Here is an 18286-nt window from a genome sequence, read left to right as displayed (position 1 = left end):
TTTTCAGACAACACATTTGTTTTGATTAAAGTTATATTACACACAAACCATAGTTCAAAATAATAGCATTTATCTGAAATAGAAAGCTTTTGTAATTATACACTAGCCTACTTTTAAAGAAATTAATAGCCTACTTTTATTCAGCAAGTACATTTATAATGTTACGTTTTTTTATTTCGGATAAATTTACTTTGAACCTTTTATTCATCAAAGAATCCTGATTTTTTTTTCTTTCTTTTTTTTTACATTAATAATAATCAGAAATGTTTCTTGGTCAGCAAATCACATCAGTAGGCCTATATTATTCCCTCAGGATGATTTGATGCTTTCTTGCGTGGCTGGATGTATGTTGGACTCACAATAATCACGTTGTTTGAATTCGTTAAAACTGATTTGCCGAAATCAAAACCCAGTCGGACAGTGAAAGGGATTTGCCGGTAGCGCGAGTCCGGATCGAAGCGACCAGACAGCGGAGGATTCTGTGCGCAAATCAAACAATGATTTGTCCCAAAATAATAATTAATTCTCAATTTAGAGTTTGTTATTCGTATGGTCTGATCTCTGGGTCTGATGCGCGTGAGTGTGGACTGTGATTGGATGATGACCGGTGTCGTGATCAAGTGCCGCTGTTGTATCAGATTCAGTCATACATCAGTGGTTAGATCAGCGTCAATAAACGGGACAACGGAGGTTCCGAACGGGACAAATACATTTCTATAGAAATCTTGCACCCTTTTGAACGAAGTTAAACTGAGAGAGCGTGCCGTTCACAGACACCAGAATGAACGAGTTCACAGTAACGTTCATCAGGCAGTAACAGAGTACGTTCAGTTCACGTTCGCCCAAAATATGAACGAGTTCATGAACTATCGTTCAATGAACGCGTTCAGGCACAACACTGGTCCTACGCCTTCCACAGACGACATATATTTATAAAAATACATTTAAAACCGCTTAACAGAGTGATTACTTTCAACTAGAAAAAAAAAATGTTTCTGCAGAGAATCACCTATGGCACCTTTAACAAATAGGTTTTACTCAAAAAATATACTTTTAAACAAATCAGAAGAGGCCCTATGGCTTGAGTGACCTCTTCTCAGAAGTGAGGGGATCCCCCTGATATGGGGAAACCTGAGGTCAGTTACCCTGGGCATTGGAAGGTTGCAAGTAGCTTAGTTTCACCTACTTGGCACTAGAGCTGCACGATTAATCGTTAAAAGATCTCGATTCAACCCCCACGCGATCTTAATCCTGCATTTCTACGATTCTGCCAATGACATTCAACGAGATAACGCGGGTGGAACGGATCGCACTAGATTCGGTTCGGCATGCATGTGATTCGCGGATTAAATGCTAAATTTAACCATCATAGAGTGAAAGTTCATAATTTGGACGTGTATTGACTTGCCAATTTACAAATTCAAACAATTTTAATCGCGGAAGAAGAGCCGAAAACCGGGACTCGCGCGTTATATGTGCGCACACACTCGAAACGCAGTGAAAGAGAGGCGCGTTTCAGACAGCGCTCGAATGCAGATTTGATTCCTCTTTCGCGTTTCCTTGCCCTTGAACGGACACATAAACACAAAATTGTCAACATACCGGTCTAAATGACCATCTCGACAAGTATTCTATCGTTTATGTCATATGTGAACAGCTGAGAAAGAAACCGCTATTTATCCGTTTTTTTCGGTCCATGCAGTCGGTCTTAAAGTGACAGCACACACTTAATATTATGTATACTGTTTTCTGTCATTGATATAAATAAAACAATAAAATACAGCTTTAACAAAGATTAAACTATATTCAATTTATACAGTGACAAATGGTGTTATTTTACATTTAGGCTTAATTATTAATTTATGTGAATATACTGTTAGACTTTGTAAACTTTGTTATTTAGTATTCATGTTATGTAATTTGTGTATTTGTTCTTATTTTATTACTGACTGTTCACTTTTTTTAAATAATGTGTGAACTTTATCAGTTAGGCTAGTAGTTTTTAATGTAGGCTAGTAGCTATCGAAAAACTTATCTCAATTAAACTACAGTATTAGATGGTTAAAAACAAAACTGATCAATCACAAAGTAACGTTACCAGCGGCCAGTTGAAACAAACGTATATAAAAGCAACGCTATTCAACGCAACACCATACCCAAAAATGTTGATAGTGTTTCTTGCTAAGAATCTTTAATAGGTCTAGCCTGGCGTATACCTTTGAATGTTGTCAATGTTTAATTGTCTTTTTTTATTTATTTAAATATTACATTCTTTTTGTTTACTGCATTTATTTAAATTTGACTGAAGCAAGCGTTTTATGTCTTATTTTTTTTCTATCTTGTTTGGTAACCTAATGTTCAGGATTTGTAGATCTTTAAAATAATAAAGCTTTTCAGAATCGTGAGAGAATCGTGATCTTGATTCCAAGCAAAAAAATCGCGATTCTCATTTTAGCCAGAATCGTGCAGCTCTACTTGGCACGCGGAGGCTTGCCTGCATCTGCACTAGGGTTGGGAATCGTATGAAATTTTCAAGTTCTGGTTCTGCCTAGCGATTCCGATTCCGGTTCGGATTCCATTAAAGTTACTCAACTCAAACAATCCTTTGTGTTTATTTCTTATACTTGTCAAATGAGTTTAACACACTGGTAATGTCAACAAATTCAACATTTTATTCAGCCATTTTTGCAAAAGAAAGTAAATTTTTCTGAAGGAAAAATCAACATTTCTGCATTCTCTGGGAGAATTTGGGACCTCTCCTGGCTTATTGAATCTCCAGCAGTTGGAGAGTACCCTCTCAGAAGGGGTAGAATATACTTGAACACACATGTAAGTTCCAAACAGGTGAAACAGAATGATTGATTCATAAAGGCTTCACTTGTTTCATTACTGGATGAATCAGCATTTTTGAACGAGTTTCTTGAATGATGATTCAATGACAAATAATTTTTTAAAGCTGCAGTCTGTAACTTTTGGTGCTCTAGTGGTTAATAAACAGAACTGCATGTGTCTTGCGGAAGAACATTGTAGCCAGAGCTTCTTTTCTCTGTTTATATCTATGAAAAGTCACGCAGATACTGGGCTACTCCGCAGTGATGCCGACCCAACCAGTCTAAAGTAGTCTGAATATAAACACTTATTATATAGGATTACCATAATGATTCAGGATAAGACAAAAACACGGTTTGGAAAATGCATTCATGATGTACTCTCTCATTACATTTTTTAATTTTGAACAAAAAAAGTGGCGGACTACAGCTTTAACAGTCACTTGTCTTTATTAACGTTTTGAAGCATCAGATGTAATCGATACACTCGTTATTTGAAGCGACTTTCAAAAGGGGATTTACTCTATTTTTGGTATTTACAAATAATTTACACAATGGCAAGACAATTATCAAAATGCCTAAGAGTAATTAAACAACTAAATTTAACCAGTGAGGTATTGACAGTTTTAAAATCTTTTAAAATGTAATTTGTTCCTGTGATGCAAAGCTGAAATTTCAGCAGCCATTATTCTGTAGGCAATCTGTAGGCACCAATTTGTAAAAAATATGTTTTCTTTGATTAATAATTCTAATAGTAGATTTGCAACTATAAAATAATAGATTTACAAACTACAATACAAAACTATTAATTAAATTATTTTTAAACCCTTTCAAAGTGGAACTTCAACACTGTCTTGGATTGATGCTGTGGGTGTCTGAAGCATGTGGAGAAACATGACAAATTTTATTGGTTGACAGTCCATGACGTCATTAGCAGAGAGCGCCCGTGAGTATAAGAGGAAGCCTGTAATTCACATCATCAGCTTTTTTTTGTCTTCAGGAGTTGTTTGTTTGTAAAATAGCGCGTGTTGAAGGCAAACTAGAAATGGAAAATCCATTTCAGGAGCGTTTCATGAAGTGTATGCCTCTGTGTCTCAGATTTCTGAAATCTGAGGACACACAATCCGTGCGTTTTGTGCTTGGGTGAGGAGCACATGCTTTCAGTATACTCAAGGTTTCTGAATGGTTTAGAAGTATAGAAGATTGTATATGTACTTAACCCTCTCATCCTGCCAGCCCTGCATACGGGGAGCTGTTAGATGTTATGGCCCGCACCACAACCAGATTGGATCTGTTGTGGTGGCGTGAGAAACAGGAAGATGTTCGTTGCAGACTTGACGAGCGATTCCTGTCAGACCATAATCGTCCCTCCCCCAGGAGCCTTCCCTTTTTTCCTGAACACCATGCAGAGGTGAAGTCATGGAAGAAACCATATTCAGCTCACATTTATCCATTCCAACATTCGAATTATGCGAATGTGGAGGGGTTGCTCGAGTGAGGATATGTGAGAATGCCCACAGTCGAAGAGATGCTTGCAAGCTATCTCTCACAGGGTGAATCGTCCTCTCTGAAGGCTCTGGCCCTGCCATCTAAGCCGCTACAAACCACTTCACTAAATGGAAGGGCGTATGCGGCAGTGGGTCAGTGGTAAATGGCACCATGGACTGTCATCAGCCAATCAAATTTGGCATGTTTTCACACATGCTTTAGACACCGGTCACACTGATGCTGTTCCCCATGTCAATTGGCTACGTCTACATTGATCCGGATATATTTGAAAAGCGGCGTTTTCGTTAAAAAATCTCCGTCCACACTAGCGTTTTCAGACGTTTCAGTGTGGATGAGAAACTTTTGGAAAATGCCTGAAAACGCTAAATTAACCTTACTGTGCATGTGCAAAACCTCACAAAAGTTCACTGAGATGATACAGACGGAAAAATAAATAATAAAGTTATCGCGCAATACTCATAACAGGACAAAATATCTCACCATTCACTGATGCGTCCAGGTTGCACTCAGTCACCATATGTTTGGTCTAAAACGCAACTGCTCTCATGTATTGCCGCAGGACAGCAAATTTGAGTACATTTTCTGTCATCTTTGTGTCAGGGTTTACAGAGGATGCAGACAAGATGGTAAGGTTAATAGTTTATTTGCAGGAAGTGCGGAGATGCAGACAGATGGTGAGTAACAGAAACACAGAATAACAGTGGATGCTTAGCTGGTTGGTAATGTCTTTGTCTTTCTTTCTCTTTGTAGATGATGTCGGGCTGAAGGCAGAACAGGATGGCAGGCAGGACGGATTGGAGAGGATGAATGGCAGGTAGGAATCCAGGTAAGTGATCGGAAGTCTGTGGGTCATGTTAAGGTGAACATCGACGAGACCAGACAAGGAGTGAAGGGAGAGTGCTGAATATAAAGGGTGGTTAATGAGGGAGTGCAGGTGATGATGATTGGTGATTGCGTGAGTGAGTGCAGGTGTGCGCCACGGAGGATTCTGGGGAATGAAGTGCACACACAGATGAAGGCTGACGACCGTGACATTACTCCCCCCTCCCGTAAGGCGCGACCCGCGCCGAAGAAGGCAGCATACGGGAGGGGGGGGTGGGCATCCTGGAGTCCGTGACGGGAAGGTGGACCAGGTTCAAAGTACGGACTCCAGGATGGTGGCAGGACAGACAGAGGAAGTGATCAGGACGGTGCAGGCTGAGCAGGGGACCATGGTGATACAGGCTGAGCAGGGGACCAAGGTGAAGCAGACTGATCAGGGGACCATGGCGGTAAGGACCCTTCGGGTGGCCATGGCGGTGCGGACCCTTCGGGTGGCCACGGTGGTGCGGACCCTTCGGGTGGCCACGGTGGTGCGGACCCTTCGGGTGGCCATGGCAGGGACGACTGATAGCCCCACCCCCCAAATTCCTTTGGGGAAATATCAGGTTTTAACACTGGACTGGAAGAGGCAGGGGGCGAAAGCGGCTCTGGGCAGGACAGGACCAGTGATGAAGGCGGCTCTGGACTGGACAGGACCAGCGGCGAAGAGGACTCTGAGCTGAATGGGACCAGCGGCGAAGAGGGCTCTGAGCTGGATGGGACCAGCGGCGAAGTGGGCTCTGAGCTGGATGGGACCAGTGGGGAATAGGGCTCTGAGCTGGGTGGAACCAACGGGGAAGAGGGCTCTGAGCTGGGCGGAACCAGCGGCGAAGAGGGCTCTGAGCTGGGCTGAACCAGCGGGGAAGAGGGCTCTGAGCTGGGCGGAACCAGCGGGGAAGAGGGCTCTGAGCTGGGCGGAACCAGCGGGGAAGAGGGCTCTGAGCTGGGCGGAACCAGCGGCGAAGAGGGCTCTGAGCTGGGCGGAACCAGCGGCGAAGAGGGCTTTGAGCTGGGCGGAACCAGCGGCGAAGAGGGCTCTGCGCTGGGCAGCGTTGAGGGCTCTGCGCTGGGCAGCGTTGAGGGCTCTGCGCTGGGCAGCGTTGAGGGCTCTGCGCTGGGCAGCGTTGAGGGCTCTGCGCTGGGCAGGACCAGCTGTGAAGAGGGCGTTGAGCTGGGCAGGACCAGCTGTGAAGAGGGCGTTGAGCTGGGCAGGACCAGCTGTGAAGTGGGCGTTGAGCTGGACAGGACCAGCTGTGAAGTGGGCGTTGAGCTGGACAGGACCAGCTGTGAAGAGGGCGTTGAGCTGGGCAGGACCAGCTGAGAAGAGGGCGTTGAGCTGGGCAGGACCAGCTGTGAAGAGGGCGTTGAGCTGGGCAGGACCAGCTGAGAAGAGGGCGTTGAGCTGGACAGGACCAGCTGTGAAGAGGGCGTTGAGCTGGGCAGGACCAGCGGTGATGGCTCTGTGCGGGGCATGACCAACGGAGAAAGCTTTGTGCTGGGCAGGACCAGCGGAGTAGGCTTTGGGCTGGGCAGGACCAGCGGTGAAGGGGGATCTGTGCTGGACGGAGCCAGCGGTGAAGAGGGCTCTGTGCTGGACGGGACCAGCGGTGAAGAGGGCTCTGTGCTGGACGGGACCAGCGGTGAAAGCTTTGTGCTGGGCAGGACCAGCGGAGTAGGCCTTGGGCTGGGCAGGACCAGCGGAGTAGGCTTTGGGCTGGGCAGGACCAGCAGTGAAGAGGGCTCTGTGCTGGACGGGACCAGCGGTGAAGAAGGCTCAGTGCTGGAAGGGACCAGCTGTGAAGAAGGCTCTGTGCTGGACGGGACCAGCGGTGAAGAAAGTACTGTGCTGGACGGGACCAGCTGTGAAGAAGGCTCTGTGCTGGACGGGACCAGCGGTGAAGAGGGCTCTGCGCTGGACGGGACCAGCGGCGAGGAAGGCTCTGTGCTGGACGTGACCAGCGGGGAAGGCTCTGTGCTGGACGGGACCAGCGAGGAAGGCTATGTGCTGGACGGGACCAGCGGGGAAGGCTCTGTGCTGGACGGGACCAGCGGCGAAGAGGACTTTAAGCTGGACGGGACCCGCTGTGAAGAAGGCTCTGAGCTGGACGAAACCAGCGGTGAAGGCTCAGTGCTGGACGGAACCAGCGATGAAAAGGGCTTTGTGCTGGGCAGATCCAGCGATGAGGGCTTTGTGCTGGACAGGACCAGCGGTGAGGGCTTTGTGCTGGGCAGATCCAGCGATGAGGGCTTTGTGCTGGGCAGGACCAGCGGAGAGGGCTTTGTGCTGGGCGGAACCAGCGAAGAGGGCTTTATGCTGGACGGGACCAGCTAGGAAGAGGGCTTAGAAAACTTTGGCTCTGGCTCGGGAAGAACGACACTCACAGACTCGAGCGGGCAGGCGACTGGCTCTGGCTCTGGCTCTGGCGGGCAGGCGACTGGCTCTGGCTCTGGCGGGCAGGCGACTGGCTCTGGCGGGCAGGTGACTGGCTCTGGCGGGCAGGCAGGATGAGCGGGATCTGGATCTGATTGGCCGATGAGAGGAGGGAGAACGGAGAAATCATTATCTCTGGAGATCAGCTCGGTGGGTGTGACTGATTTGACGAGATGAGTGGTGTTGGTTGAAAACGCACTCTCGGGGATAAAGCTGTCCCAGCAAACAGATATCGCCTCCCTCCAGCTTAATCCTGAAAGATCAGGGAGTGGACGTGGATCTACGTACTCAGCCCCGATCCGGTAACAGGCAATGATAATATGATCGCTCAGACCACAGTCAGCCACCAGAGAACAAAATCCTTGAGTGAACTCAAAAAGATCGCGGCTGTCCTGAGCCAGCGCCGCGATCAGGTTCCAACACATCCTGACCTCTGAAGCTGGAAATTACTTCGTGTTTTGGTTCTGGTCTTCTGTCAGGGTTTACAGAGGATGCAGACAAGATGGTAAGGTTAAAAGTTTATTTGCAGGAAGTGCGGAGATGCAGACAAGATGGTGAGTAACAGAAACACAGAATAACAGTGGATGCTTAGCTGGTTGGTAATGTCTTTGTCTTTCTTTCTCTTTATAGATGATGTCGGGCTGAAGGCAGAACAGGATGGCAGGCAGGACGGATTGGAGAGGATGAATGGCAGGTAGGAATCCAGGTAAGTGATCGGAAGTCTGTGGGTCATGTTAAGGTGAACATCGACGAGACCAGACAAGGAGTGAAGGGAGAGTGCTGAATATAAAGGGTGGTTAATGAGGGAGTGCAGGTGATGATGATTGGTGATTGCATGAGTGAGTGCAGGTGTGCGCCACGGAGGATTCTGGGGAATGAAGTGCACACACAGATGAAGGCTGACGAACGTGACCGTGACACTTTGCAGGACTGTGATATGAAGAGTGTGCAAAGTAACATATTTTAGCAACAGTGTGAAAGTGAATATCACATAACAGGCACAATACCGGTATAAACATGAATATCTATTGGTACAGTATGCGTCACATGACTAAACTTATGTCATAGTTTTTAAATACCTCCGTTTTGACAGTCCACACTACAACGTGAAAACTGCGTTTTCAGATTTTTACACTTTGGAGAGCTTTTTCATTAATAAAAACGCCGTCTCGGTGTGGACAGAAGGCCAAAACGGAGAGAAAAGGATGCATTTTCAAACAAAAACATATTAGTGTGGACATGTTCTCGTTCCCTTTCTCAGGGAAACCATGGTTACAGTCGTAACTGAGACATTTTTCTAATTCAGTCTGTGTCCAGTGCAAACTTAATAGCCAAGACACATAAGTTAATATTGCTCAAATACTAGCCAAGAAAGCTATTCTTCAAAATGTAAAAACAAGACCATTATTTAACATCAATCATTGGTTAAATGTACTATTAGAACACACGACAATGGAAAAAAATAGCTGCAATAGCTAGAAAGAGCATAAGAGTCTATTTGGAAATTTGTTCCCCCTTTGTACCTTTTTGGTATTGAGGATCATCCTTAGTTACATTTGCGAAAATTCTGTTCAGACATACAGTTGTGTGAAAAATAAAGTACACCCTTTTGAATTATATGGTTTTACATATCAGAACATTTAAAAAATATCATTGGTCCTTGGCAGGTCTTAAAATTAGGTAAATACAATCTCAGATCAGACAACAACACATGACATATTACACTGTGTCATGGTTTATTAAACAAAAACTAGGCCAAAATGGAGAAACCATGTGTGACTAACTAAGTACACCCTTACTGCTTCCATAGGAATTAAGAGAGTATGTAGCAGTTAGGCGCTGCTAATCAAGTGTCTTTGTTTAATTGGTCATCAGCAAGTGTGACTGACTCTATAAAAGCAGAGGTTTTGGCAGCTTGCATGTCTAGAGCATTCAGGTGTGTGTTAATACAATGCCAAGGAGGAAAGACATCAGCAATGATCTTAGAGAAGCAACTGTTGCTGCCCTTCAATCTAGAAAGGGTTACAAGGCCATTTCCACACAATTTGAAGTCGATCATTCTACACTCTATTATTCACAAGTGGAAAACATTCAAGACACGGTTCAGACCGTGCACCTCTCAGAGAAATTGCAAATAAACCAAGAGCTTCATCTCAGACTATACAGGCCTCAGTTTGCATATTAAATGTTTAAAGCTGCAGTAGGGAGTTTTTAGAAAACGTTGACTTAGCCTGAAAATTTTAACAAGCACAACTTACAGGTCACTCCCCCTTGCTCTCTGCTGCGCTACATCCCTCCCTCCACAGCTCCTCCCCCACAACGGAGCCTGCCGTGAACGCGCAGGCTAGTAAGCAGGGCCACCGATGACGGCGGATAAACAGTTGTGGCACATTCACTTGTAGGGACGAAACATCAACAATATGCTTTACATTGACTATGTCCTGCCCATACTCTGACTACAAACTTGGTCCTCAAATCATTACGCATTTTGCAATACATGTAATGTAACTTTATAACTTTGTAAGTTATAAATAGCTAGTAAGACAATTTAACGGTAACTAACATTACAGTATGTAAGTAATTATTCTAGCGATATGTAATGCTAAATAAGGTTTGGTAGTACATTATTTCAGCAACATGACAAGCCAGTGAATTAGCAGGTTTCAATTGTTGCTTTGCACAGTGCGTGACATTTTATCTGTATGTTATACGGCTAGAGTTTTGACACTGAGTCAATGGGCTCCGACGAGGATTTCACTCTATTTCTAATTCTTTCTTTTTCGCTTGTTTATCATCATCTGTCTTTTTCCGTTTACCTGTCTTTTTTGTATGAGCAGGTGCCACTCGAAAAATTGGCAGTTTTGGTTCTTTGTCCGCCATTAGCACTGCTGCGGCACACCGGCAATCTTGATTTTGAACGACGAACGGTACGCGCTGTGCAAGAGAGGGGTGTGATCAGCGTGTACACGAGCTTGATTGACACTGCTAAGACATTCCTCCTGGCTCTGATTGGTTGTTTCTGACCGGGAGCGGTGTATTTCTGCAAATGGCAATAGGACCACTGGGAGGAGCCAGAGGAGCTTGATTTTTTTTTCAGATTATCTGTCTCATATTCTACTGTCAGGACATATTGACAGTTTTAACAAATATGTAAAAAATACATTTTTACAAGAGTTACCTACTGCAGCTTTAAGTTCATGACAGTACAATTAGAAAAAGACTGAACAAGTATGGCTTGTTTGGAAGAGTTGCCAGGAGAACCCTTCTCTAGAACATGGCAGCACGGCTTAAGGTTTACAAAGTTGCATCTAAACGAACCACAAGACTTCTGGAACAATGTCCTTTGGATAGACGAGACCAAAGCAGAGATGTTTGGCTATAATGCACAGCACCACAAACCAAACACAGCATATTAACACAAACACCTCATACCAACTGTCAAGCGCGGTGGTGAAGGGGTGATGATTTGGCCTTGTTTTGAAGCCATAGGACCTGGGCACCTTGCAGTAGAGGTCTTCACGGAGGACCATGGACCTGGGACCCGTACTGGTTTAGATCTTTACCGGGTCCCAATCTATTACTTTATGTCCCAGGTCTGTTTAACATTATGTGTAATACCCGAGTCACTCGGAGAACAACCTGCCATGATCAGAGTCTGTCATCGCTGTGCGTGTGTTTTGACCCAATGACTTTACCAATTGACAATTGTCTCTTTTATGAATGAACCATCTTATAAAATGTTTGGTCAGACTCTTCTCAGAGAGCACAGAGATGATGGAAAAGAAGTAAATTTAACGTCAGCGGCCATGGCACTGAACGAAAAATCTTTATTATAGTTCAAAAGGGTAAATAGTTGAAGTTATCGTATTATGTGAGTTGAATAGAGAAATAAAAAAAGATATAAAAAGATACAAAACTGAAGTCGCATTTGTCATCCGTCACCTTGACAGTAAATGGACTTTTGAAGCTGGAATAATGAGTGGATTAATCATGCTCTTTCAATAGGCAAGAGAGGAATAACATGGATGGAATTTTCTGTCAGGACTGTTTCTTATCACAGGTACAAGGGAGAAGGCTACTAACATTAAAGGGACACTTCACCCATTTGCATTAAGCTTTGTATCGTTAGAAACCTAGTCATATTTTTAAATGGTCGTGCATTATTCCCTCATTTTCCTCTGACACGGGAGAAATATGGATTTCAGTGTTGCAGTTCCTGCTTATAATGTCATTCTAAGCAGGAAGTCCCATATCTTTGTAGATTGAGACTAGGGTTGAGACTACAAACACTCGTTCCTCATTTTTCCAGGGGGTGGGACTCACTCACGCTACAGACCTATTACAGATCAGTGGGTGGGACTTCACTTGCAGAAACTAAAAGCAATATCCGCCATCTTGTTTGGAAGCTAAGCTAACAGGCGCTGTGGAGCCAGATGTGAAGTTACGACAATGGCGGAAAGTACTCAATATGATATGGAAGAAGAGGATTTCGAAAGTCTATTGCTACCTTTACGAGCCGCAATATAGCGAAGAGCAGCTGAGGCTGATGGAGGAACAGAAGGCCAGAAGGCTGCGGCTTCTGCAGCCGAGGTAGAAGACCTGCCTGTCGCGGACGAGGAGCCTGGACTGGCTAGAGCTTAGGCGGACTTGTGGTGCCTGTGCTCTCACTGTGCGCCTACAGACACAGAGATAGAGTCCGTCTGCTGCAAATAATTTCAACGATGCCAGTTTCTCCTGGACGAAATCTCTTAATCAGACGAGGACACGGACGTTTGTGTTGTTAACCATCCTAGATTAGTGGGAGTGGCTTGCAGAGCTGTGCAATGTGGTGCATTGTGGGATTGTTGTCTTCCATACAAATGCGCCCTAAAGTTACTTTTTGTCTTTCCTCGGTCAAGAAGGCACCATGTTTGTTAGGCACAATTAAGTTACATTTTGACTACATATATGACACACTTTCAATAAAGATTAATGTTCCCACGGGTGAAATGCTCCTTCAAGTAAGTCAACTTGTTTATTGACTTGTTCATAGCAATTTGCTGTAGAATATGTTCCAATCGTGTCCTGTCAGGTTGGGTTCAACTTTCACCTCCGCGTCGGTTCGGGGTAGTACATTTATGGCATTTCCGGGTCCGGGTCCGGGTCCAACTTTCAAATAAAAGACGGGTCCAGGTCGGTTCCGTGTAGCACGTTTACGGGTCTCTTTGGGTTCAGGTTTTTGGAACCGTGAAGACCTCTACCTTGCAGTCATTGAGTCAACCATGAACTCTTTGCATACTGAAGTATTCTAGAGTCAAATGTGTGGCCATCTGTCCGACAGCTAAAGCTTGGCCGAAATGGGGTCATGCAACAGGGCAATGATTCCAAGCACAGAAGTAAATCTACAACAGAATGGTGGAAAAAATAAAATAATCAATGTGTTGCATTGGCCCAGTCAAAGTCTGAAATGTCCCCGACTGAAATGCTGTAGCAGGACCTTAAGAGAGCTGTGCATAAATAGATGCCCGCAAACCTCCAAGAAATGAAGCAATGTTGTAAAGAACAGTGTGCCAAAATTCCTCCACGACGATGTGAGAGACTTATAAAGTCATATAGAAAATTATGACTTCAAGTTATTGCTGCTAAAGGTGGTTCTACAAGCAATTAAATCATAGGGTGTAGGTGCCATGTAGTTTGTCACACATGGCTTCTCCATTTTGCCTTTATTTTGTTAAATAAATAATTACTCAGTGTAATATGTCATGTGTTGTTGTTCGTCAGAGTATTTACCTACTTTTAAGACCTGCTAAAGACCAGATGTTTTTTTTTTTTTTTTTTTTTTTTTTTGACATGTAAAACCATAGAATAAAAAGTGTACTTTCTTTTTTCTGTATGTATCAGTCTTGCTCTATATAAGTTTATATATTGTTACTTTAAATTCTTATAATATAACAGGACATGCTGGAAATGGGAGAAACATTTTTTCCCTTTAATTTGATTGAACTGAAGTACATCATTGTGGCGAGCAGGACGAGGGCCTTGAGGCCGGTGGCGTGATTGCTGATGAGTGCTACCTGCATGACGCACCAGTCTCGTATCTCTCACAGAGAAGCGGAAGCATAAAAGTAGGAGCAACAATAGTAAAGGACGAGAGAGTGAATGATCAGCATAATATTTTATTGGATGATAATATGATAAGATAATTGTGGATAATATTTGGGCATGAAAATATACTACATAGTGTTAATGGCGCACTAGTTTACACAATAGATTATAGTCTAGTGTGTAACCTTTACATTTTACCTTGGGATATCAACCCCACTGTCATGTCCCTCACCCCACACCATCACAACCCCTCTCTCTCTCTCTCTCTCTCTCTCTCTCTCTCTCTCTCTCTCTCTCTCTGTCTGTTTCATTCCCTCCCTCCCACTGTATCTCTCTCACCATAGTGTTTAAATATAGTTACTCTACTCTTGTTGCTGTAACTGACCAGACTCTCAGCATCACTCATTACCATTACGGTAGTAAGGAAGTGTATAGTGCTCATGTTTGGTTTGATCTGGTCCTCTCCTCTCTGCTGAGTTGAGAGGGAGTGGAAGGATGCACAAGATCATGGGAGCAGAAGACTTTGAGCTGGAGAGGTGCTGTGAGCAGAATGCCAATGGTAATGCATCTGGTAAAGCCACTGTGTGAGTGTGTGTATGTGTGGGTTTTGTGTTTTATGCACTTTTATCATCTCTTTGATTAGTCTCTTTTCTAAATTCTAATTTATCATGTGTGTTTTTGTTGATTTTGAGGTTTAGATTGTTTGTTGTGGGCTACTTTTATCTATAAAGCTTTCCTGTAGCTCAGTGGTTAAGAGCATTGCGTTAACAACGCAAGGGTGTGGGTTCGATCCCAGGGGATTGCACATACTTATGTATAAATGTATAGGTTAATGCAATGTAAGTCGCTTTTTTTGGGAGGTTCGGAAGTGCTTTAAAGCTAATCGGGTTCTCCTTTTTACTCTCTCTTTCCTTTTTGAGTATAGCCTGAGGCCTCTGGATTTCTCTCTCTCTCTTTGTGTGTGTGTGTGTGTGTGTGTGTGTGTGTGTGTGTGTGTGTGTGTGTGTGTGTGTGTGTGTGTGTGTGTGTGTGTGTGTGTGTGTGTGTGTGTGTGTGTGTGTGTGTGTGTGAAAGAGAAAGATGGCATAGTTGTTTTAGTGTTTGCTCTGTCAAGAGTCATTTCATTTTCTGGCAGGATGTCCTTATAAAACTTCTCTTTCTCGTTCTCATCTCTGGAAGCGTTTAATGTTTTTACAGTCAATGTTCCGAGGCTGAGCATTTAGATATATAATCCTCATTTAAGCCATTAGGAACTCAGATGCATGTTCAGTCTTTATCTTTGAAAACATTAATCCATATTCAGTTTTACATATTGCAATTAAGCCTCTATTGTATATTTTGTAATATACTAGTATTTCTTGTGACAAAAAAGTTCCTTCTGCATGCCCATATCCTGTACATTGAATTTAGTATAAAATGTTTAATTAACAAGATGTTGTAAAGTTTATATATATATATATATATAAAATCTCTTATTACATTTTTATTTTTGTGCTTACATTTGTGCATGTGTGTCTGTGTTACTGTTAAGAGTGTGATGTAACAGTAATTGTGGATGATCTGATTCTGGCTGACTGTGGATGGGGTTGCTGGGTAACAGCACCATGGAAACAGTCGCCAGGACAATCATGCATGATTTGTCTGATGTTATTGTAAGAGCGTGATGGTGCGAGGTCAGCAAGCCATAGCTGTTTTCCTTCCTCTTTATCTACTTAAATTCACATTAGATGTCTGTACGCTTAAGAGTTTTTATGTCAATGTAAGATTCTCACTGTATTGAACTGATTTGCTCAAGTGCTTTGCTAACAAGTTTTTCTACACTCTATCGGTCTGTTTTAGTACTATGTGCTGAGCGAGTGGGCCAGATGACTAAGACCTACAATGACATTGACGCTGTCACAAGACTTCTGGAGGAGGTGAAAATGAAAAAGAAATTATGTGCATTTATTATGATGCTAGAGTTTGGGGTCAGTAAGACTTTAAAAAAAAGAAATTAATAATTTTATTCAGTAAGGATGCATAAAATGTATAATGTTACAAAAAAATATTATATTTCAATTAAATGCTGTTAAAATACATTAAAATAGAAAACAATTATTTCAAATTGAATTGTAATAATAATCAACAGTATTACTGTTATACTTTATTTTTGATCAAATAAATGCAGCCTTTCAAGAGCTCTTTCAACAACGACAAAAAAATCTTACAGACTCCAGACTTTTGAATGGTAGTGTATTTGAGAATCTTTTCGTCGACTCTTTCTACAGAAAGAGCGGGATCTGGAGCTCTCTGCCCGCATCGGTCAGTCCCTCCTGAAGAAGAATCGCATACTGTCGGAGCAGAACGAATACCTGGAGGAACAAGTGGGCACCATCAGGGAAGAGGTACATGAACAGATTCATTACAATGTGTAGGTAAAAGTGTCTCTGGTGCTAAAAATGAGTTGCCCCTGCTGATATACTGTGCACAGAAGTACTGCAACTTAGTGTATTCAGAAGCTTTTTTGAAGTTTCAGCTCAGTTAAGTTTGTTAAAATATTAGTAATGAAATGAGTAATGACAATTAGCCTACATAGGCTAGGTTCAACCAGTTAGTAAAAATGAAGTCATGAGTAATGACATCATTAATGATAATCAATTTTGTTGATTTGATTGTACCGCAGGTGGCTCAGCTGCACCATGAGTTGAATCTAAAAGACGAGCTCCTGCAGTTCTACACTAATGCAGCGGAGGAGAGTGAAGAGGGGTCTGGATCGCCCACGTAAGTCCACTGTGTTTTATAACACTGTTCTCATTTGTCTCTCGCTCAAGGCCAGTGTAGCAAGTTCTGTTGGCTTCAGTTAGGATATTTTTAGCTCAGGTGTTTTTCTTCAGGGCTTTTTAGCTATATTTTAATTTATAATGTGTAACTAAACAATTATTTTGTTATAACACTTGTTATTTCTGATGAATGAGACAGCCCAAAGATCTTCAATACAAGTAAAGAAATCAGAATTGTAATATTTTTACATTTATAGTTTTTTTGTTTTGGGTTCAGGGGTCAACAGGGAAGGGCTGGAGTTTCTGCCCCTTGCGGTTCATCTCTGGATATTCTGCAGCACAAACTTCGAGACCTTGAGGAGGAAAACCTTTCTCTCAGAGCAGAGGTACATGCACATGCAGAGAAATTATATATATATATATATATATATATATATATATATATATATATAATGTATGTGTATGTATATGTGTGTGTGTGTGTGTGTGGGGGGGGGGTATGTATGTTTGTATAGAGTATATAGACAATTTCTAAAGCCTTGTGTGTCTCTTTCCAATTTCTATTTGTGAATAGAAAAAAATCTTTATATCTCTGTTGTACGTGCATGCTGCAATCACAGTAGATTGTGAATCCTACTGATATCTTTAACCCCTGTTAGTCAGAGTTGTTCTGAACTTTTCAGTGAAATACTAGCAAATGATCAATAATTATGTTTAATTTATAGGGTGATATTTCATGTTTCTGGGGGGTTAATGATTCCTCCGTACAAAGATTGCAAATCACTTTGCTTTTGTTAAATCTTCATTTGATGTATTTAAAAAATATTTGGTTAAAGGTATTTTACAAAATTACAAAGAACATTATGAAACAGTTTATAAATAATACTTATTTATATTTTAACTTGACTGAGTACTTGTCTCTCTTTCTTGTCCTTAGGCGAGTCATCTGAAGTCTGAGACAGAGTCATATGAGGAGAAAGAACAGCAGCTGGTGAATGACTGCGTCAGAGAGCTAAGTGAGTGAAATGTTGGCATGAAGTGGAGATGTAGAGCTCTATATTATTTTAGTTTTGTTAAAATATAAGATAAGATAAGATAAGAAAAACCTTTATTTGTCCCACAATGGGGAAATTACGGTGTTGCAAACCGTAATTTCCCCATTGTGGGACAAATAAAGGTTTTTCTTATCTTATCTTATCTTATATTTTAACAAAACTAAAATAATTCCACCCTTTCTCCTCATACAGGGCAGTCCAGCATCCAGATCTCCAGTATAGCAGAAGAGCTGGCCAAAAAGACAGAAGATGCCTCTCGCCAACAGGAGGAAATCACACACTTACTCTCTCAGATAGTGGACCTGCAGAAAAAAGCCAAAACTGTGAGAATCGTTTGCATCTTTCACTCTATCGGAGAACTAATTTAAAAATACATGAGATCAATTTGTGCTGAGATTTATATGTGTATGTGTGTTTGTGTATGTTTTTGACAGTTTGCCATTGAAAACGAAGAACTTTCTCAGCACCTTTCGGCAGCTAAAGACGCTCAGAGACAGCTCACAACCGAGGCACTTTATTTCAAACATAATAAATCAGTATTCCACGTATTTAATCTTACAAAAGCAAATGTGAATGTTATTGACCATTGTTGGTTCCTCACACACACAGCTGCAGGAGCTGGAGGAGAAATACTCTGAGTGCATTGAAATGCTCCATGAGGCTCAAGAGGAGCTCAAGAACCTACGGAACCGCAGTGTGTCTGCAGGAACTCCTCGACGCTATCACCCTCTGGGACTTTTTCCCATGGTACACAAACAA

At 42.7% G+C, this 18286-nt stretch overlaps 2 protein-coding genes across 3 annotated transcripts in view; both read left to right on the top strand.

Moving 5' to 3' along the window:
- Positions 1-18286, top strand: part of trak1b (trafficking protein, kinesin binding 1b) — a 38790-nt gene that overhangs the window by 9917 nt on the left and 10587 nt on the right. The window contains exons 1-9 of one of the 2 annotated variants that reach the window (XM_082186718.1): positions 13863-14272; positions 15553-15629; positions 15981-16097; positions 16376-16473; positions 16750-16858; positions 17410-17488; positions 17720-17850; positions 17962-18036; positions 18137-18274. In XM_082186718.1, the coding sequence (XP_082042844.1) occupies positions 14209-14272; positions 15553-15629; positions 15981-16097; positions 16376-16473; positions 16750-16858; positions 17410-17488; positions 17720-17850; positions 17962-18036; positions 18137-18274 (888 nt within the window). In that variant the 5' untranslated portion in view covers positions 13863-14208. Of the gene's footprint in view, positions 1-13862; positions 14273-15552; positions 15630-15980; positions 16098-16375; positions 16474-16749; positions 16859-17409; positions 17489-17719; positions 17851-17961; positions 18037-18136; positions 18275-18286 lie in introns of those variants that run through there. The other variant, XM_082186719.1, reaches the window with a different exon arrangement.
- Positions 6597-8491, top strand: LOC309511531 (uncharacterized protein). Its single transcript, XM_082186801.1, has 2 exons — positions 6597-7656; positions 7699-8491. The coding sequence occupies exon 1, from the start codon at positions 6670-6672 to the stop codon at positions 7528-7530; it is 861 nt and encodes a 286-aa protein (XP_082042927.1). The 5' UTR covers positions 6597-6669; the 3' UTR covers positions 7531-7656; positions 7699-8491.

The sequence above is a fragment of the Leuciscus leuciscus genome (assembly GCF_965113295.1).
Source record: "Leuciscus leuciscus genome assembly, chromosome: 12".
NCBI lineage: Eukaryota > Metazoa > Chordata > Actinopteri > Cypriniformes > Leuciscidae > Leuciscus > Leuciscus leuciscus.
The sequence above is the reverse complement of the archived record's forward strand: the minus strand, read 5'-3'. Positions and strand labels throughout refer to the sequence as shown.